This window comes from Pholcus phalangioides, unplaced genomic scaffold (genome assembly GCF_987345545.1).
Source record: "Pholcus phalangioides strain wild (caught in Gottingen) unplaced genomic scaffold, Ppha-v1.0 ptg000028l_1, whole genome shotgun sequence".
Classification (NCBI taxonomy): Eukaryota; Metazoa; Arthropoda; class Arachnida; order Araneae; family Pholcidae; genus Pholcus; species Pholcus phalangioides.
Window position 1 is genome coordinate 3139509 of NW_028301618.1, and position 23020 is coordinate 3162528.

The following is a 23020-nucleotide window of genomic DNA, read 5'->3' on the forward strand; positions in this document are numbered from 1 at the left end:
TGGCAGGGGGGAGGGTCAAAAATTTCTAAAAATTTGCTTACGTAATACTTGAACGGCCCCTACCCTGATGCTTCAGGGACCGGGCAAGTGAGAAGACGAATTATTTCCCCTGCGTTATTTGAATTCCGAAAAAACAATGACTGTTTGCCTCTTGTGATAGAGCGCATTTTCATTTCTGGTAATACTGTCCCGGGCCCTGTGTCTTTTTTTCCTCAAGTTTTCCTCATCCCCCTTCGTTGTCAACGTGTGTACATGCGAATTTTTGCTGTTGGAAATTTAAAAAAAACTTTTGTGTCCAACGAGAGAAAGTCCAAGACGCCCCCCCCCCCAACAACCTACCGCACCCCTTGAACCTTCGCTCAAGCCGCCCCCTCTCTGCTGAGATCACACAAATCAAATCTTTGAAAATAATCCACCAACGAGGCCCGTGATGTCGTGCGTGTTCAGCCATTACCGCACAGGTTTTGTTTTTTGTGATAATGATGATGATTCTTCTTTTCCTTCAATCAACAAAACAGGTTTCGAGCACCCTTTTCCCCATCTCTTGCCGAATCTTCCTCTTGAGATCGACGCACCGTCGACGAGCGTATTCATGTGACCAGCAGCGTCGAGGAAACTGCTCAAAATCAAAAGAAATTATCATCACCCGATCCCCCCCTCGAATTGAATCATGGTGACACCAGAAAGGAGGAGAATGGCGACGACGGAGACGATGCAACATGGCCCGGAACAGGTGGCGACGCAACAACCGGGCCCGAATGTGTCGGCGAGCCTCGTGACCTGGTCGATCGTGCTATTCGAGTTCGTGTCGGTGTTGGCGCGTTCGACGCTCCTGCTGCTGGTGGCCCTGTTCAGGCAGTGCGTGCCGGAGTCCAAGAAATCCGTGCGCAGCCGGATCGTGTTGGTGACCGGAGCGGGCCACGGGCTCGGCCGGCATTTGGCCTTTAACTTCGCGTCTCGCGGGGCCAGGGTCGTGCTGTGGGACATCGATCAGGTGAGTGGCCGACGATTTCGTTGTTTTTTTTGTTCCTTGTGTTTCCGCCATTGTTCGGACGGACGTACGCAGTTGTTTCAAATGCTTCGATGCGTATTATATTGCTCAAACAACCTTCGCTAAATCATATTCAGCGCCCCCTCCTACCCCGGCGAGGAATTTTCACACAGGGTCGCAACTGGTTGAGGTTCTTCACTAAGGGGGAACAGGCAGGTCTGTGTGGTGCCCCGGGCGCCGGATCGGAGAGGGGCAGCAAATTTCACGCTTTAACCCCTCCCTCAGCATTGCACGGGGCGCCAAAATGCGCACTGACTAAGTATCTATTTGCGGCAAGCGGGTCTGGTGCCCTTTTCCAGCATGGCCCAGATCTTCTTCGACCACCTGATGCTTATATCTCTTCCTTGAGACAGTGACGGGGTGCACGATCTGGTCAGGAGAAGGGTGTGCTGCCCCGGGCGCCGAACCAGAGAGGGGAAGGGCGTAAATTTCATCCTTCAACCTCTCCTTCCACAATACAAGGTGTTGCCAAATCACGTGCTTGTCCCTGCTGATCATGCATCTAGCTGTGGCCATGTTTTCATGAGCCCTTTCCATATTGCAGGTGCGTTTCCAGAACTGTGTGCAGGGAGTGGTGGGGGGGGGGGATTTATCGTGTAGGTTCGTTAGATCGTCCCGTATTTTACGTGACAATTTATCCCATATTATGGAGGTCACAATCGTCCCTGATTTGGGTAAGGAACCCGTAAATGATTTTGTTTCCGTTATGAAGTTGTTTATTTGAATCCAGATGGGTGTGCGACCGCACGGGTGGGCCCCCGCCCTTTTGACAGAAATAAAAAAGTAATTTTTCTTTTCTAATAACGGTATGGCTAAATAATAAACGAAATGTTTCAAATGTGGAAAATCAAGGAACAAATAATAAAAACAAAAAAAAAATTAGGAGAAATGCATGAATATCGAGGAGGGGAAAAGAAGCGTTGCCCCCACAAGGGCAGGGCTGACAGGACCCGGAACGATTCCCATCACTTTGTTTTTTCACGCTATAAATTTGGGGGAGGGGCGTGATAAGTCTCAAGTCTCTCTTACCTGGGGAACACCAAAGATCCCTTCCTAGGGGGGCCCTGCTGCAGAATGTGGGGACCGTGAGAAGGGATTATTTTCATACAGGGCCTTTGTGTAGGGTACGTGCAGAGCAGCCCTGTTCAGATCCCGGGAACCGCAATGATTTTGCTTCGTTACGAGAAATTGTTCATTTTATCGGCAAGGATCAGCAGCAGTTTTTCTTCAAAATAACGTTTATCCCGATCTTGATCATTATCGGGGGGCGGGGGGGGGGGCACTGGCAGAGGCGACGACATGATAACATTGAAGGGGTTGAAGATTAGAACTCGTCCCACATATATACGGGACTCGAGCCCAAAATGCAAGGGGATGGGGGGGTGTTGGGAAAAGGGTTTCATTGTATATTCATAGCTTTAAACACCCATGTTCCGGCACCATGATTCCCACATGCTAGTGCTGGGGCCTCCCTTCCCCACCAGGATATGAATACCGACCCTCACCCCCTACTCATCCTTTCCAGGAGGAGAAGATAATAAAGTAATATAGTTAGATAAAATAAAATGACAAATACTTTACATCAGGACTTGACAAATCAAGAAAATATTTAGACACCAGCGGAATTTCCTAAGAGATGAGCATGATTTTCAGTCGTGAAAAGATTTTCTCAATATATATGTATATATATATATATATATATATTTTTGACATTTTTGGCACCTTATGGCCTCCTCTTCATATGTTTAAAGACACGCTGGAATGAAATCACAAAACTTGTTATTCTCGGACTCCAATTCCGCAATCACACGCATAAAATTTCAAGTGCCAATGCCGATTTCCTATAGTCTGTTTCAGGTTAACTTTTTGCAGTGCAGAGAAAGGTAGGGAATGTATTCGTTCGTCGCAAAATATAGTTCCCATGTATCGGAGGCTTACGTACGATGATCATTTATGCAGAATATTTCAATTTTTTGAATGACTGAAAAAAAATACTGAGAAAATATCGTTCTGAACCGATCTTTGTTCGTTTAAAATTTTTAAATTAGAAATAATATTGGTTACCATTATACGTAAAGAAAAGGTTTTTCCCTCAGTGAGATTGGCGATAATCAGCCATACCTTACGGATACCGCGCATCGATACATTGGTTGAAAGGTTTTCGTTGTCATAGCAACGTGTGATGCGGTCCTCTCGTAGCTTCCCCTTTACTGCAAAGTTAACTTGAAACGAACTATAGTCGTCATGGTTATGGGGGGGGGGGGGGTTCGCGAGCGATTTTGTGGAATGAAATTTTCCGAACACAAAAAAAAAAAAAAAATTTCGCAACGTAAGTAAAATTGTTAAGAGAATAACACCGGGTACTGTCTCGCTACATTGGCGTACGCAAGGGATGTGTTTGGGGTTCTAACGCCGCCCCCCAGGCCCGTCATTTAGGGACTGGCTTAGGCCTCCTGGCTTTTGAAAATACACTAAAAATGGTGTGTGTGTATATATATATACACACACACACACATATATACATACATTGTGTACATGTGTTTTGCCCCCCCCCCTGGAAAAAGTTGAAATGACGGCCCTGCCGCCCCCTCCCCAAGCCGAGCTTAGTGTTATTTTGCAGGAAAAAACGTAAACATCCCCCCATAGAAGAAAAAAAATTGACCCCCCCCCCAGGAGAAAATTCTGCGTACGCCTATGACTCGCTATAATAGAAAATACTCCTGTAGTTGATAATTAATTTTGGATAATGAAGCAAGGGTGGCCCTGCCACAAGCATGGAAATGATATACTAATATTTTAAATAATATAATTCAACTAAAATCATTCTCTGTACAAAAATGAGCCCGAAAATATTATTCCGCTAGTCAATCCTGCCCAGGGTCGTAAATAGGATTTTTGCCGCGCGGGGCAAACATGATTTTGTCGCCCCCCATAACTTTAAAATTCGGCAATTTTACGGTAGTTTTCTTTGTTTCAACCTAAAATTGTCGACCTCCAAATTTCGTCGTCAGGGCAGTTGCTCCCTGTCCTGTAGTTCCAGCCCTGACCCTGCGTTTGGTAATGGTGGCCTTGAGATTGGTTACCCCCTCTGCACTATATTACGGCGCGCAAGATAGGCATTCAATTCTAACTTGCGGCTCTGGTAATGAGACACTCCGCAGGATTCAAAGCTAAAACACGTGTGGGTAGTTTGAAATCTCATAATAAAACAGTTCTGTCAACTAAATGATAAAAAAAATAATTTTCGATTTCATTCATCGCCGATTACGGAAACTAAAGCACATTCATTAGGGGTCATTCAGGTATTACGTCAGCATCGGGGGGGGGGGGGGTTCGGATTTGCTGACTTTTGATGACAAGGAGGAAGGGGGGGCGTTTGAAGGTTGCTTACGTCATCAACCACCCCTTTTTGAATATATGAAATATTCTAAGCTGCTGACGAGGTTGTCAGTGTTTTGCTGACTTTTGCTGATAATGGGCGGGGAGGGGGGGTCAAAAATGGCTGAAAATCTGCTTACGTAATACTTGAATGGCCCCCTTAACAAAAAAGAAATCAAGAATGTCCTGGAAACTGGCACGCATGGTCACCTTATGTAGAGGGATCGCGCCAAAATAAAATTCTTGTGAAAAGCGGGTGGTTGCGCTTGAAAATGTTTGGGAACCACTGTTGTAGAGTCGCAATTCCCATCGGCTTTGGCCACACCTCGGCCTGCAAAACGAGACTGAAGTAATTCTAACTACTCAACTTGACAATTCTGTTAATCTATAGAATCTATATATATAAAATTGATTTTCTGTGTGTCTGTGTGTGTGTATGTTCTCTATACAAATCTACAATTTTAGATCGATCGTCGCCAAATTTTGCATATATACCAAATGGGACCCGACTTGAACGATAGGCTACTTTAAAATTTCGTCAGACCAGGGCAAATGCCCCAAATGGGCAAAAAACTGTCCGGCAACAATGGTTTTTGGGCCTCAACAATCACTTTCCGAACGTTTACTTTGGTTACCGTGGTTCCCTAGCGATGAGTTTCAGACGTGTTTATGTCTTTACAATGGTTTGTCACTTCTTTAATGCTGCCAATTATGTATAATAGTTTATGCCTTTATAATGGTTTGCCACATTTTCAATACTCTCAGTAATGAGGCTTTTTGAATAGACGTCATAATCATCACCATCATCGCTTTGAGGGTCAGGAAAAGGGTGATCCTCATAGAAATCACTATTAAAATTGCCGATTCAACTGCATAAATACGGAAATTTAGTGGGGGGGGGGTTTCCTGCCACATCAATAATTTTAAAAATTAAATTGAATTCTCGATTTTTGAAATATGGAATTCACTTGGAGATACGAAGCCCAGAAAATTAAAAATATGAATAATTTGCCGGATCTACTTTCGAGTTGGATATCCATGTAATAACATTGATTTCAACTTTTTATTTATATCTTCTCAAGCATGAAAATTAAGTTCTCCGTATTGTCTTTTGATATTTATTTGCATAAATTCATATAGTTTAGGATGTTTTTAAAATTAGTTTTGGGCCCCGTAAAGTGCATCGAAAAAATTCCACAGCTTTAAGTAAGCATTTTTGGAAGCTGAAACAGGCAGAGATGGATAAGTTGAAGTTCAGGGGGAGGGAATCGAAATACCTAACACCCATAAAAAAAAGGGGGGGGGACTATTCATTTCTACGTTTCTTTAAATTTAGATTTATTTCTTTCATGAGTCGCGCAGGACGTCGCCATATTGGTTAACTTAGACACGGTTTGCATGTCCCTCAAAGAAAGAGGGAGATATCGCATGACCCAAAAAGCCTCATTGAAGAAAACCCGGGCAGCGCCGGGTATTGTAGCTAGTACATAATAAAGTGCAAAATGCTTATTTTTAGATTATAAAACACAATTAAACAATCATCGCAACAGGACCTCAGGGTCGGGCCTTGACTCTTTGGCAGTAGGTTATAGTTGAATCTCGAGATGCTCAAAACAAAAAATTTATCAAAAATGTATATTTTTAGCGTTGCTTACCGTTCGTTTTTGGGGATAGAAGAAAACATCTCGAAGAATCGTCAACATGGCAAAAAAAAAATATTTATGAACGCTATTAATTAGCGTCAGTATCGTTGTGATTGATAAATGAAATGCTTTCAAATTTATAAAAAAATTATAAAATTCGCATTTTTAGTAATTTTCGCGTATTTGAATTGCGAATTTCGCGAACCAAAGGGCTTGGTAAAAGCCCGAAAATGTATACGTTTTCAAACGTATTTCGGGCTTTTACCAACTCGACTCGAGGTTTTACCACTCTTCGGGCTTTTACCAACTCGACTCGAGGTTTTACCACTCTTCGGGCTTTTACCAACTCGACTCGAGGTTTTACCACTCTTCGGGCTTTTACCGTAACATACACTTCAAGTTCAATTGAAACAATTGACGATATCGAACAGCCCAATAACTCTGTAATTTGCCAGACGTGAACTATGAATATTTTTCGGTTCGACTGATCTATATCGATGTAGTCTCTTTTCTTTTCAGAACCAAGGAAAAGAACGTTCCACGTTGGGAATCACTGATTTAAACTAATGGGGGAAAAAAATCGTAAATGAGTGCTTAACTAGATTTATTCCAATTAGTGTGTACTCGTACCTTTCTTTTCGCCCGTTTCGCTGATAGCTATTTCATCTATGTATGGTACAAATACAACGCCACAACAGGCAAATTGCCTAACGAGGTGGATGACTTCAGAACATCATGGATCCCCGAGCCATTTTTTGGAGGCCCTACCTACTACTACTACACCACACATGCACCCCGCCCATTAATATGCATTGGTGCAATAATTTATTTCAAAGTACTGCATTAATATCTGTGTTTTTGATCATAATAAAGACATTGTAATCTGTATTTTTATTACTATTTGTGTAATTACTAGAGTAGATGAAGTTCATTATTTTCGGTGTAACAAAAACTTTTTTGAAATGATGTTTTGTTACTTTTAGGCACTTCTATTTTCATTTTTTACTAACCATTCTTCGTTTTTGATGATGAATTTATAAATTCTGTACACGTAGTTCTGCCTCAGTGTCAATATGTGGCATTGTATGTTTTTGTTTTCTATTGGAACATTTATTAATTCCCTTAATTTATTGTAAAGATTGTCTAGATTGCGTATGTTTTCATAATATGCTCCTCCCCAGACACATATTCCGTAATTTGTATTTGAATAAACCCACACATAGAAGATATCTTTTTTCAAAAAGTTATTATCAACTATGTATTTATAAGTTTATAAATGACACCTGAATACATTCTAAGTATTTTTTTTATCATTTTTTCACTATGTATGTTCCATTTTAGATTATCTTGTATAACTATTCCTAAGTATTCATAATTGAACACTCTACCTATTTCTTCACAATTGCATACTGATATAGTTTGAGATTGGCAGTGAGTGTGTAATTTTACGTGGATTTCTGTACTGTCATTTATATCTCTCGTTTTCATGCACATAAATTTAGTATTTTGTGTATTTATTTTAATTTGTGTTTAATTAGCCAGTGATTTGTTTTTGTTAGGTCCTTCTCTGTTCTTTTAACCAAACTATCTGTTTCCGTATCCTCAACATATAAAACTGTGTCATCTGCAAAAGATATAATGCTACCATTTAGATTTTGTTTACTCAGTTCATTTATGTAAATTAAAAATAGTATCGGCCCTAAGACCGAGCCCTGTGGGACGCCTTTTTTTACTTATACAAATACAAATACAAATACAACGCCACAACAGGCAAAATGCCCAACGAGGTGGCTGATAAAAAGATGCCCATAAAAATATGGATGTCATATGTTTCAAAAATACAGCAACCCCATTAAAAATGCAATTAACACAAATTATAAACAATATATACACATGATAAAATATTATACAATGCCCATAAAGAATACTTATGGTTGTCTTATTCTAAGAATGGATAGCTTCTCGATTTACCCCAACATGTTTATCGTATTTCTTTTTAAACGTGTCAATTGTGTTACAATTTACTACCTCCGGGGGTAAGCTATTCCATTTATTAACAACCCTATTACAGAAAAATTCCCTGCGACACCATAACCTTGCATTGTCCCTCACCAATCGATACTGGTGTCCCCTTGTAAAAGCGGTTGATTGGCGGTGTACTAAAAGTTCATGGTCCATCCTATCCATCCCATTGAAAATTTTGAACACTTCAATCATATCTCCTCGACACCTGCGTTCATCCAATGTAAACATATTCAAAAAATGAAGTCTCTCTTCATAACTCAAGCCCTGTGTGCCAATAAGGACACGCGTAGCTCTTCTCTGCACCCCTTCAATCAAGTCTATGTCCCTCTGTAGGTATGGTCTCCAAAACCTTACCGCATACTCCAGTCCAGGACGAACTAAGCCTCGAAAAAGCGGAAGAATGACTTTAGGAGAACGCGAAGAGACCTTTTTGAAAATGAGACCAAGCATTCTATTCGCTTTTTTGACAACCGCTGAACAATGTTCAGAAAACTTAAGTCGCTCGTCAATGAGAATTCCCAAATCGGTGACTCTAGTTGCATCCGGGATAGTGACACCATTCAACTCGTAAGAGAACCGTGGGTTGTTCGAACCAAAATGAGCGACCATGCACTTATCTACGCTAAACGTCATGCTCCATTCATTTGCCCATGCTGCAATCTTGTCTAAGTTGGTCTGGAGCAACTCCCTATCGCTTTCATTCCCGATTACCCCCATTAGCTTCACATCATCTGCGAATTTGCTAGTAATTCCATCGATACCCTGATCGAGTTTGTCGATAAAAAGTGAAAAAAGTATGGGGCCAAGGACACTTCCCTGAGGAACTCCACTTACTTCTTGAAAATTGTTAATTTTTTCCTCTATTATGACAGCTTGTCATCTAGTGTAATATAGTAGTATGATTTAAACCATTGCAAGATATTTCCTCTTATACCGGCTGAATATAATTTCTCTGTTAAAATGTTAAGATCCACATAATCGAGTGCTCGTTTTAGGTCCAAAAAAACTATTATCGAATATTTATTTTCATTTATTCCATTGTTTATCAAGCCCGTTAATTTTAGAATTGGCATTTCTGTATTTTTGTTGTTTTTTTTTGGTATCCATATTGATTGGCTGCTTTTTCTTTTATGTATTTATACCTTCGCATCAGCCAGCTATTGAAACCTTCTTAGAAATAGGAGAGAGTGACTTCTATATCTTCGAAATACAAGGGAGGCTGTTATACCTTGGAACATCATTTGTTCCAACTAAGTTTTCACTGTAAAATTTCACTAAATTAATTTTTAGTATCTTTATACTGTTATGAGACATCGAGGATGTTTGTATTCTGCTCTACTATAACCATGAGATATACATATAAGAGCGGGCTAACAAGTTATTTTGGGGGTCGGGTCTCCATGTTTAACATCATGTTGGTGGACGCTGAATGAAAACGACGTTCCTCAAAAAAACCTCGGAAATCGGATTCACAACGTTGGAAAGCCACCAAAGCAGAATGTTTTGCATTGTTCTACAACGAGCCCTCGGTTGAGTGGAAATGTTTTTCTGCTGTAAAAACAGTTTTACAGCAGTTTTTCTTAAAATTCCTCAAGATTGTTATACGACGTACGTCGCAGGTTTCGGCATATTCTGCTTTGGAAGCAGTATTTATGGCGGCTATTTTGGGTAACCAAGGTCGATATGTCTCTCCGCTTGATGTGTCTGTCTTGAACATTGATGCGACCTTGTCGTATCAATGTTCAAAGCTGCTTCCTCCACGTGCAGTCGACACCCCCGTCGATCCAATTATTGTGTGATTCCCTTTGCAAACATTAGAGCACGCTGTTGAAAACATTCTCAGAATTTTTCAATCGAATATCCCACTTTGAGCTGCAGGAGTTTTTTCTTAACTGGAAATACCGTATTCTTTATTTGGCGCCTTACCGATTCCAACCCGATACACGGAACCGAAATCCGTGAGGGTCACACTAGTCGATTTCTGTAGGGGAAGGCCAAGCACGAAAGTGTGTGGTAAGGTACAGGTGACTGCCGTGAAGATGCATCTTTTGTCTACCACGAGAAGAGACTTGCCAATGCCTACATCACGTGATACTTGCGCTTCGTCAGCTAATGATTGACAGTCCTAAGTGGTTTATGATTCTGAAACAGATCATATGAGTATACAAGATTCATTGAAAGACTGGTTATTTGTGGAGATGAAGATTACACACAAGGAAGAAAATTCATCACTGCCCTCACGGGGACTCGAACCCCGGTCTCTCGCTTGCCGGACGAGTGCTCTACCATCTAAGCTATGGAAGCAGATAAAATATTTCCCCCTTGGAGCGTATGAGGTTGAAATATTCTATCTGCTTCCATAGCTTAGATGGTAGAGCACTCGTCCGGCAAGGGAGAGACCGGGGTTCGAGTCCCCGTGGGGTCAGTGATGAATTTTCTTCCTTGTGTGTAATCTTCATCTCCACAAATAACCAGTTCTTTCAATGAATCTTGTATTGACAGGGGGACATTTCTACATGCAGATCATATGAGGGTGTTTCCTCCCACGACCGAACGTCTCATTTGGCGATTGAGTAAAAATAATTCGCCAAAAAAAGTGTTTCAATTGGGTTTTTTGGCTTGAATTTAACTTGTAGACGGGGTTTTTTTTTTTGTGCCAATGATTTTTTTTCTTGGTTGATTGTGGTGATGGCAGTAATAAGTGACTATCAGGCACCGTGTCCCGTTTTTTTCGTTTCGTGAAGTCCGTTATTTAAACGCATGTACAAAAAACTTGCTTAGTTCAAGTCGTTTTCCCCCCTTTTCGACTGTAATTTTTTTTGTCAATAAATAAAAAACCAACAAAAACCCCTGGCGGAAAATCGATGAATTCTCAACCCAAAGAGGCTTGGCCAAGTATCTTCCCTCGTTTGGCGAGCTGTAAGACCGATTCTATAGCTGAATCATTCAGCTCCGAGGAGCTTACTAAGCTGAATTCTTTTGTTTGTCAAATAACTGCGATGCTCCGTTTCCACAGGTTCGATGCGAAGACGTGGCCGAAGAGATCCGCGCCGAAGGTGGACAGGCGTACGCGTACAAATGCGACGTCAGTGACGAGAAGCAAGTCGAAGAAGTCGGCCAGAAGGTCAAGAAGGACGTCGGCGACGTCCACATCCTGATAAACAACGCCGGCGTAATGTCCGGGAAGCCCATCATGTACCTCAACAGCTACCAGATCAGAAGGACGCTAGAGATCAACACGTTGGCGCATTTCTGGGTGAGGCAAATCACGTTTGGTTCGATTTTATGGCGAAGATTATAGCATTCGTCAATGATTATACCACTTTGTTTCACCCGCAGACAATAAGGCAATTTCTTCCAAGCATGCTGGAGATGGGCGAGGGCCACATCGTCGCCGTGTCATCCGTGGCTGGTATACTCGGATGTGCCAACCTCACCGATTATTGGTAAGTCGATTCCAATTTAGCATCGGCTGCGCAACCTTTTCAGTCTGTGGGCCAGATATGCGGTAATTCTGCTGCTCACGGGCCTAGTATATGTAGGGTGACCTGCATTTTATGGGACATTACCGTAATTTTGATCGTCCCAACCTTTTCATTAAATGTCCTGTTTATTTCTTATTTTTAGGGGTCGCAACTATTGGGAACAGCCATGTCTGGTGCCCCTGGCGCTGGACCAGAGAGGGTCAAATTCACCCTTCAGCTACTGCTGCTGCTGCTTCGTTACACGGGGCACCAAAATGCGTGCCTGCCCCGGCGTACGAAATACATGTATTTAGTTGCGGCCCTGTTTATTTTCAACTAGTTAAGATCAAGACTTCAGACTATATCATGACATAAATTATATTTTTTTCGACGATTTTTTGGCTGTAATTGGCAACTTTACTAGCATTTGATTATTTTTTTGCAATAATTTGCAGTTATCCCTATTGAATCGCGATTTTCCTTTTTTTAATCTCAGAAATATGGTCAGCCTATACATCTATCGTGTTTGTATCAAAATTTTCCTACCGTAACACGCCTTTCGCGGGCCGGATGAAACCTCTTGGCGGGCCGAAGGTTGTGCACCACCTACAATATAGTGTCAATAATTTATCGCCAAACTTTAGACATGGAGAAGTTTATGCATCGTTAACCATATTTAATCGACATACTGTACAATACAAATTTCCGCCAAAAACAGTTCAGTTGGAAGTTCATTTTTGTCGGTGGCAAATAAATATTTGGGGTGCTCGGGCCCAATACAAGTTTACTCCTGACAGTTACAATGCGATTAACATACACTGGACATAAGTTGACTCATCTTTCATTTTCTTGCAGCGCATCAAAGCACGCAGTGATCGGCCTCATGTCAGCTCTGAGAGAGGATCTGTACTCGCAAGGTAAGGAGGACCTCATCAACCTCACCGTGGCCTGCCCATCCATAATGGACACCGGAATGGTCCAGAGACCTAGGAGCAGGTAAATATGCTGTCGCGAAAATTATGTAAATAGTCCTTATTTGTTATTTTCCGCGTGTAAGTGGTCATTACTCTATGCAGAAATGAAAATTAGCTCATTTCTCTGCGAATCTACCGGAAGTGACCGGCCACGGCTCTCACTTATAGGGATCATCTTCAATATTGATTCACACAAAGAAATCATAGATGTAATATAACTACATACCATTGTTAGTCTTAACTGTAATCTTACGTCATGAGAAAGAGCAGCTCCGCACATTTGCTTTGGTCTGTTTACTTCTCCATGTCCCGGTCCGTAGAATCTTGTGCTGTGAATCCCATTACATAGGACAGCGTTGACCAACTTCTCTCTGTTCGAGGGGCAGTGGCGGATTAAGGTCGGTTGAGACCCCGGGCGTAAAAGAAAATATTGGGCCCCCCCCTGAATTAGGAAAAAGCGTAAATCTGGGGTTTTTCGGGGGCCTTTCAGAAGTCGGAGCCCCGGGGTGTGAGCCCAGTGCACCCGCCTTTAAATCCGCCTCTGTTTGAGGGCTAACATAACGGTTAACCGTAGTGTCGCGGGTCACACTGGGGACAAAACTCCGGTATACAAGCCGCATATGCACATGGGGAGAGAACTCCGAGACATCCTCGTATAAGCCGCACCCAGTATGATTGCTTGCTATGGTTTCGCGGGCCTCAAACATTTCGACGGGAATTTCACTTCACTAATTAACTCGACTGTTCATCTAATTATATAGAAAAATAGTTCAAAATGTGGCAAACTTACTAGGCAGTATGAATGACATTTATGACAAACGGTGCAGAGGCCTTCTCTCTAGGAGGTGCTGAACCTCTTTGGGGATATTACGAGAAGGTCCTCGAGGCTTCGCGATCTTTTCTTCCTCGTATATATATAAACGCGCCAAGGAGAAAGTTGAGAGAGAGAGAGAGATCTCTCTTGTGTACGCTTGAGAAAGCCGTCTGTCAGAATCTTTCCGTTTAGCGTGTACAGTGTACTCTGCTTGTGAGTGCATGTAAATAGCTGTTCTAAATAAATGTGTGACGTCCTGCATTTTGTTTCGTCCTTTACTCATTTCAAGGACTCCGGAGCAATATCACAGATGGATTCGTTGATCGAGATTGTCCCACGATCTCCACAGATTACTTCAAACTCTGAACGAAAGTGATTGTTCGATCAAGCATTATTTATGTGTCTTTTCAGGTTTCCAGCCATGTTCCCCATTTATAGTGCTGAAGATGTAGCGAAGGCCATCACGGACGCCATCTTGAGAAACAAGCGCATTATAGTGATACCAACGAGGACACACGCCATTTTTAAAATCGCCAAGTAAGCCACACTTCACCCTTGTTTTTTTTTGTCCCTTTTCTTGATTAACTTGATAGGTGATAGCCCTAAAGGCACCGGTGGAAGATGAACGCAAATTTGTGTGCTTCCGCTTCATAAACAATGACAGTGGATCAAAAGAAAACGGAACAGAGATTACAATTTGGTTCGTTTTTATACATGAGTGCGGTGATATTTTTCGTATGAGTTGAGGAAGGTAAGGAAGGCAACCCTACTGGGGAATCAACTTGCCCTAGGTAGTCGATATGAATCACGTGGTATGTGCTGGCGGTCGGCCAATAGATCCTCCGCCAGACAGTCTGTTTTAAGCCCCTTTCACACGGAGCGGATGTGGACGCGGGTCCGCATACCCTTTCACACGAAAAACTATTTTTTCGCAATTTTTGTAATTTTTCTCCTTCACCCCTGATTCAGTGTCCATAGGCAGCCTAGAGGCATTCTTTGGTGGTTTCATCTAGAGCCCCTATAGAATAAAGATGGGTAAAGATGGGTCGTTATACCCCCCATGGGTATAAAGATGTCTTCATTCCGATCCTCGCAAGTAGTCGATGGGAGAAAATATCTCAAAATATTTTCAAAAAATTTTGAAAAAAGATCTGTCTTTTCGGAAAAATATGGAATAAAAATGCCAAAAACATCCAATATTCGAAAAATCCAATCCAAAAACATCCAAAACATTCGATGTTCCCAAAAAAAAAAAAAAATCAGGAGATATCAAAGAATTTGCAACTAGAAAAAAAGGGAAAGGGGTGAAGACTTTCAAAATGGCTGTGTTAGAAATATTCACATCACAATTCTATCTTAAGCCGGGATTACACTATAAAAGTTTTATAAAACTTGAAAAATGCAACCAATAAGCGGATCAGTTAAGTTCGTCGCTCCTCGAATGTAACGTCGTTTATTGGTTACACTTTCAAGTTTTATAAAAATTTTTAATGAAAGTTTTATAGGGTAATACCAGCCTTATGCCGGGATTACACAATAAAAGTTTTGTAAAAGCTCTTCGATAAAAAGTGAAAAATTCAACCCATAAGATCACCGGTTGCATTTGCTTGAATGCAACCGATGCGCCTATTGGTTGAGTTTTTAATCTTTTATAAAAGATCTTTTATAAAACTTTATGGTGAGATCCCGGCCTTAAGCCCAGATTACACTATAAAAATTTTATAATAATTTTTTTGAAAATGCAACCAATTTTAGCTAATTATCTGGCCCACGTCTTTCACCAAAGCGTCAGTGATAACGAGATGACGTGGTCGCGCGTATCATCATTCACAGATCCCCTATCCCTCGCGGAAACGATGTGTTAGTCCTGCACACGAGTCAATGACAGTACACTGCCTTCGTTCGCCGATGCACTTCGTGAACTCTTTCTGCCGCTAAATAAAATAACATCACGTTGTGCTCTTATTTACTCGCAAACATGACGCAGATGAAAAAAACAACCGATTGCCTGCCGGCAGATCTCTTGGCCGACCGCCAGCACATATCACGTGCTTCCTAGTGACTACCTAGGGCAAGTCCATTCCCCGGTAGAGGTTGCCTTCCTTTCCTTCGCTTTACCTTCACTCGAAAATGTCGGCACACCCATACAAAAATGAACCAAATTATAACCACTGTTCCGTTTTCATTTGATCCACCCTCATATGTTGCCCCTACTCTAGTTCATTTGATCATTTTTGTCGCACCACGGTCATTTTCTGCACACGAGGGCTAATTAGACCGGGACCTACAATTTATTGCCGATTCCGAACGGCAGGCTTTTTTATACTCATCGAGAGGTTGGTGCGCTAAACCCTCGATGGGGGACTCCCTGCGGTAGCAATTTTTTGCTGCTGTCATGTCGCCGTTTTGTTTGTACCATTGTCAGGAAAGTTTTCTGACAAGGACGAACCGGGTATCGAACTCGCGACACCTCTATACATCTTTTGGTACTTTAGGCGAGTATCTTATCGACCTGGGCTACCCCGCCCCCCCCCCCTCCTACTTTAGTTACGACCCACGTATTTTTGGAATGTTGTGAAGGAGTGGGACTAAAGGGATTCTCTGCCTTGATCTGCGCTGGTAGTTTCTGAGTAGGGAAGGCCTTCCGAAACGACATAGTAGGGTTGACACTGGGAAGGCGATAGTAGTGGGTCTGCTGAACATATGGTGGGAGGGGGGGGGGATTTGCCCCTTTTAGCCATTCATTCAACATTACGAGGGACGCCAAAATGCATGCTCGAACCTGCTTACGAAGTCTAGTTGCAGCTTTGCCACAGACTATCAATTTCAACAACTAAGGCACATAATGATGAACCGCATAAAGGCCCTTGGACCAAATATGGCCCTGGGGGTTATGTGATGCGGCTTGCCCTCCTCAAACCTAATTTTGTAAAAAATAAACTAAGTGACACATTTACACATCGCTTAAGTGTTCCGTGGTACAATTCCAGAACATTTAAGTGTCCCGTTGTACAATTCCAGAACATTTAAGTGTCCCGTGGTACAATTCCAGAACACTTAAGCAGCCCGGGACACATTTAGAGATCCCTTGAGTGACATGTGACGTAGTTTTAGAGCACTTAAGTGGCCTCCAGTGCGGTTCTACATCACTCAAGTTACCCGCGGCACATTCTCAGATATTTAAGTGATCCGCGGCATATAGAAACTTAATAAGCTCGATAGAAACTTATTCTTCACTGTTCCTGTGGCAATGGTTCGTGAGGCAATGGCTGCTCCTATGGCAATGCCCCCCCCCCCCCACACACACACACACACTTGCTTTAGTTCATCGCTCAAGTCGTTCTGGAACGACCCCAATGGATCAAGGCCTACCGTTCAGAACGTAATATCAGATCGGCTGGACAGAAACTGACTGGGAGATTGTCCCAGTTGAAAAAGTGTCTCCGCAGAGAGCAGGCGCACTTTCAACACAATACTTGCATAACATGGAAAGTACATTTGCACACACAACACATTCCTGCATGTACCGATTCGTTAGAAATTCCCCGGAGGAACTGTACGAAATGCATGTGTGGTTAAGTAGTTGTGCCACTGTTGTGGTAGAGTAGTCATAGTGACAGGCTCGCACCTTGAGGTCCAGTGTTTGAACCCCACTGGCACCACAATAGTGGTCGGCTGAATTTGGCTTTCTGTGTTTCCCAACTTCGAGGCGCGAATGCGGGCCGATCTCCCAGTTTAAAAATTCTCACCGCAGAGAGCAACAGGCCTTCAACGGTAAAATTATTCAATCATTGCATTTCACTCATGCATAGTTGGAAAATTTTATGGCGGATGGTGCTGCCATCACAACCCGTACATTCCAACATGCACCAATTCGTTAGAGGTTCCGCACAGAAATATGAACGAACAAGGTGCATGCGTGGTTGGTTTAGTGGTGATAGACGAGCACCTTATCACTGCACCACTCGGGCAGGTTCGCAACTAGATACTTTGTCACCCGGGGCAAGCCGGAATTTTTTCACTCCTTGCATGTAGAAGAATCGGTGTTTCCCAAAGTGGGCAATATCGCCCGCTGGTGGGCGATAGAATAGTCCGGGGGGGGGGCGATGGAAGCTACGGTTCTACCATTGGATTCTATGGGCTTGTTTGAGTTGGGGGCGATGAGAGAGAAAAATTTCTGAAGAAGGGGGCGATGGAACAAAAACGTTTGGCAAACTCTGAGTTAAATGGTGAATTTGATTTCCCCTTCTGGTCCAGCGCCTTGTGCACCTGACCCGCCCGCACCCTCTAGTTGCGGCACTGCACTCGGGCGCTAAAAAAACATTGTCATTATCAGGACTAGAGTCATCCCCTAGGTTGGAATCTGTCAGACCCCCAGGCCATATTTTTCAACGGCCCACTCTACAGGGAATTTGTAGTGTGGAAAGCCAAAAAATTATGAGAATCGTCTCGGACTGCATAAGAGCCCTGTAAACCCCCACCCTTGTGAAGCGCCATGTCTTCAAGAGTAATGCCTACAAAATTGCTTTCAAGAAACACTTTTGATTTCACCAGAGCATTGACGACAACGACGATGCGTTTGGACCGCGGACCAAATATGGCCCTGGGCCTGATCTCCTCAAACCTAATTTTGTAAATAAAAAGCAGCACGTTTACAGATTGGTTAAGTGTCCCGTGGTACAATTCCAGAACATTTAAGCGGCCCGTGGCACATTTTCAGGTCATTTAAATGACCCGGGACACAGTTCTAGAACACTTAAGCGATCCGTGACACATTTAGAGATCCCTTGAGTGACATGTGACGTAGTTTCAGACCACTTAAGTGGCCCCCAGTGCGGTTCTACATCACTCAAGTTACCCGCGGCACATTTTCAGATTATTTAAGTGATGCGTGGCACAGTTCCAGAGCACTAAAGCGGCTCGGACACATTTCCAGATCACTTGGATCCGCGAAACATTTAGAGATCACTAAAGTGGCTCTGTAGGGGACTTATCAATAGGGAGAATGTTAATTCGGGTGCCCAATAACTATCGAAAGGTTTGTTTTTCGTTTTTGGCGCACCGAGTGAGATGCCATTAAGAATATTTAATATTTTGATAAAGGGTGGTTGATGACGTAAGCATCACCCAAACACCACCCTCCCCCCCCCCCCCCCGTCATCAAAAGTCAGCAAATCGGAACCCCCCCCCCATCGATGACGACGTAATACTTGAACTGCCCCTTAGCTCCGATTTCATTGGGGGGGTCTACATTCATAGGCAAAAAAATTGTAAACTAATGAAAGAAATCGCAATTCAAAACTAATGAAAATTAGTGCCTAATGATCTGTGAACTTGGGATCATTTTTTAGTTTTTAACTCCACTGCTAACATTCACCAATGAAGATTCAGGATCGGTCAAAGAAGAAAAAGCCCGATTTGATCAAAATTCAGATTTAATGAAAGAATAGATCTCAGAACGAAAGGGAAAGAAAACCTCAGAATTGATTTAAAATGCAGAATCAACGAAAGAATGAATCCCGGACGGAGGAAAATTTATAATTTATGAAAGAAATTCCGGAATTGATGAAAATTCCGGAATGAAATCAGTTGAAGCGCTGACACCTTATTTTCTACATAAAAAAAATTTGATACACATCTATATTTTTTTCACTCGCATCGTGAGTGCGCCCCCTACCCTTAAGAGCGGCTCTGGTGTAAATTACCCCTATTTTCATTTATATACAGGGTGGGCAAAAAGTTCGTAGAAAATTTTAAGCATGCAACTTTTTAAAATGCATAAAAACCGGGGAAAATAACCGAAATAAACGGTTTTCCAGGGTTAGCATCGCTAGGTCACGGGAATTTTTTTTTTAAGACAAGAAAGAAAAACCTCAAAAAACAGCCGATAGGTGGCGATAGTAGTACGAACTTTGAAATCCCGGGTGTATCGATCCGGTCGGTCCAATCTGTCGGAACTCAAAGATGCGATCCGCGGAGAGGTGTCACGAATACATCCGGACGTGCTGAAGTCTGTCGTTGCTGGATTTGTGACTCGCCTGCCTGCAATGTGTTAACCCCCTTGCAGCAGTGTGGCTGTAAGGGGCCATTCAAGTACATATTACGTAAGCAGATTTTCAGCCATTTTTGACCCCCTTCCCCTCGTCAGCAAAACACTGACCCTTCTTCCCCACCCCCCCCCCCTCGTCAGCGAAATTTCGTCAGCAGCTTAGAATATGAATATTTCATATCTTCACAAAGGGGTGGTTGCTGACGTGAGCAGCCTTCAAACCCCCTCCCCCCCCTGTCATCCAATCCCCTATCAACTCCCCCCCCCCCCCCCCGATGCTGACGTAATACTTGAATGACCCCTAATAAACGATTTGAAGGAATTCTGTTCGTTATTTGCGTACCTTTCCTTTGACATGGGTACGTCGGCGTCACCTATCGGCTGTTTTTGAGGGTTTTTACCCTATCAAAAAAGTTCCCGTTACCTTACGATGCTAACCCTGCAAATCGTTTTTTTATTTCGGTTTTTTTCCTGTTTTCATGAATTTATAAAGTTTCTACTGACTTTTTGCCCACCCTGTGTATATATTTTTTTTTTCATTTCTCACAGCCTGTTTCCGTGTGACGTCCCCATGATGTTGCAGCGTTTCTTCGACTATGGTATGGAATCCAACTTGCAGTGACGACCTCGAAAGAATCGCCTGTTACAGCGAAGATGCATTTATCGAGAAAAAAAAAAATCCATGTAATTATGTTTCATCTTAAATATATGCATTTGTGATATAAATTAGGAGAATTTCCAGACTGTGGCGCTGCCATCCAATCACATATAGTATGAATATTTCGTGAGAATTGAACGTATTGTAATCAGCGGATAGAAGAAAACAAGAAATCCGGCCCCCATACAGTTTGCCTATAACAAATAAGAACATGATTTGCCTGTTGAGGAAGGTGACGGTGACGTCACGGCTTTCAACCTTGATGTGAATGTTATAGCTCTTGAGAGCCATATTTACTGAATACGAAATTAAAAATGTGATGTTTTCTAAAAAAAAAGTTTGTTTCTTTATATTTTCATGTTTAAACCACTTTACGATCAAGAACGTAATATTGCGTCCAAACGCCTGTGTCCAAACTTAAAAGCAAGCTCCTGTGGAATAAACTCGAAAGCAAGCTCTCATTCCTCTCTCATCATCATCGCGAGGCTTTGTTGTGACCCTACGAAAGTTGTTCCTTTTACCTTCCCCCTTTTATTTCTTTACAATCATTAGTGACTTTTTCCCCACATATAGAGATGTATCTTTCTACTATATGAGCAAAAGGGAACAGACAGAGCCGTCTGTTAGTGGAGTGTAGTGGGCCAAGTGGTTTTTCTGAGGCCTTACCTGGTAAATTGTCGAAAATTTCAACCGGATCTTATTTTTGTGAGGCCCTCTTCTCTTGAAACCCATGCGTTAAGACGGCGCTGGGAACAGGTTTGGTGAGGGTGAAAAGAGAAATCTCTACTTCGTATACCCTCTACTCTTATCTCAATCCTCTCTTATCTATTATACTGTTTTCCTTAGATTTGTTTTTTTTTTCTTCTAGTTTTTCCCCTTCAACTTTCCCTTTCTCTAAGAAAGGGATTACTAGGGAAAGGTTACCATATTTATCGCCCATTCGTCAAATAGAGATGATCCGAATTTCTCACCAATACCTTGCAAGCGAATGTGGTTAACAAAGCTCATTGTGGTGTGAGAGCGATCCAAAAAGTCACCTTAACCAAAAAATCCTACAACTGTAAAATTAAGCTGTTAAAGCCTCGAGTGTTCCATCAGCCTATTTTTCCCCCATGTCTCGGACATTACCGACATCAATCTGCTTTTACGACCCCCCCCCCTCCTCCTCCCCACACTTACAGGCTTTTGGCAATAAATTTGTATGATCTGTAATTGAAGTATCTGCGGTAATGCTCAAAAAACTGGTTTCCTTATTCGCATGTTAGAAAGAGGAAAAACGTACTGTATATTTTTCTAAAAAAATCCCTAAACAGCAGTATTGAAAGAACGGGTAGGGAAAAAACCTTTCAATGGGTTACAGTGAAGCTTCGCGATAATGAGAAAGGTAAAAAAGATCAGAGAGCTGTGTGGGGAATGAATTTCTTCCATTTGCGTTAGGATATCTCGTCCCTGGTCGTTAAGAGATTATACGTGTGCGTGATTTGAGTGCCAAGGATCCTCTCTCTATTGCAGCGTTTTTCAATCTGAGACCATATGGAGGACACCCTTTGTAGCCCTGAGATATGGCAGGGGGGGGGGGACACATGGTTAAAAAAATCAAGTTGAGGGCGAGGCCGTCTTATTAGCATCGTGGGCCTCTAGGCCAAGTGATTTTTCTGAACTCAATTTGAAGCTTGCCTACAAATTTACATGCTTACTCTGAAAATTTCTACCAAATCTCATTTTTATGAGGTCCCTTTTTCTTTTTAGGCTCTCTAGGCCGGGTGGGCCCATGAGTTAAGACGGCACTAGTGGAAGGGGAGACAGGACACAGGCGGCAAAGGGAGCCACAAAGCTGTAAAAAATCAGATATAGAGATGTGAAACTTGCGTTAAATGTGGTGGGGAAAAATGTGAATACTTTTTCGCAATGAAGCACAACTACCTGTGGGAAAAAAAAGGTCATCTTAACGTTTGTGACACACTAAGACATGACCCCCAGTAGCAAATGCCTCGAGTGCATAGGAGGCTCTTGATAATGAGATTTGCCAATGCTGTGTTTTTAGATAAGTATCCACAAAGCCTCCTAGATACTCTATCCAGGATGCTTTGGTATGCTGGTACCAGGGCCGTCTTAAGAGTATGATGGGCTCCCGGGCCATTTGATATTTCTGAGGCCTTACCAAAGAAGTTATCGAAAATTTCAACCAGATCTCATTTTTGTGAGGCCCCCGGGCCGTGCCTTAAGACAGCACTGGCTGGTACTCCCAGAGTCAGACCTGCGCGGAGGCCGCCTGCTATCGATGGTTTTGGCATGAACCTGATGCGATGATTTACGAAACTAAATATGTAAGCTCTCTCTTCTAGAGCTGAGTACGGGGCCAGAGAACATCGTTTTGTTCGAGCGCCATGTTGCTGAGACGGCCCTGCATAAATCTCCCACAAGTACTCGAACTACGCTCAGGAGATCGATCTTATGCATAAAATTTAAGTTAACTATACATTTACCCAAAATATCAAATAGGAAGGGTCTCACACACCTTGGGGGAAGGGGGTGGATAAACAATGGTCCCACGAGAAGAAAGTGTACTCCATAGGGCACTCCAATGGAAAAAATAATCCCTCAGACAAAATACGCAAGGTGGTAGGCATGTGGTGGGGAGGGGGCAGAACATCACTTTTCTGTAGAAGATGTGACTTCTAGCAGATGTATCATGTCGCTTAACTAGTGCATAGCTTCCCAAACTTTTGTGGTTCCACCTGCCCCCGTCTACAGAAATTCTTTTTCTCCCATCACCCCCAACCCATAGAATCCTATGTTATACCTGTATACAGTGGGACCTCCCTTAACGGACACGTTTTGATCCCCGGTCCCCCTGGAATAGGGCTTTAATGTATTTCACTCCCCGTTAGCGGACACTCGATAGCGGACAGTAAAATCAGGCAAACGCTGATATTTTTTTTTTTGCAATCTCTTATTTGTAAA

The 23020-nt window shown here is 42.6% G+C and overlaps 1 protein-coding gene across 1 annotated transcript; it reads left to right on the plus strand.

Moving 5' to 3' along the window:
• Positions 1 to 490: 490 nt before the first annotated feature.
• On the plus strand, positions 491 to 20390 carry LOC149067768 (short-chain dehydrogenase/reductase family 16C member 6-like). Its single transcript, XM_089252091.1, has 6 exons — positions 491 to 994; positions 11114 to 11353; positions 11437 to 11543; positions 12417 to 12557; positions 13761 to 13886; positions 19948 to 20390. The coding sequence occupies exons 1-6, from the start codon at positions 671 to 673 to the stop codon at positions 20018 to 20020; spliced, it is 1011 nt and encodes a 336-aa protein (XP_089108217.1). The 5' UTR covers positions 491 to 670; the 3' UTR covers positions 20021 to 20390.
• The last annotated feature ends 2630 nt before the right edge of the window (positions 20391 to 23020 follow it).

Bases quoted from the DNA above. Each gene is read 5' to 3' on its own strand.
- LOC149067768 (XM_089252091.1), top strand. From the start codon at position 671: ATGGTGACACCAGAAAGGAGGAGAATGGCGACGACGGAGACGATGCAA. The intron at 995-11,113 runs GTGAGTGGCCGA...CCGTTTCCACAG, and splicing joins TGCTGTGGGACATCGATCAG to GTTCGATGCGAAGACGTGGC. The intron at 11,354-11,436 runs GTGAGGCAAATC...TTTCACCCGCAG, and splicing joins ACACGTTGGCGCATTTCTGG to ACAATAAGGCAATTTCTTCC.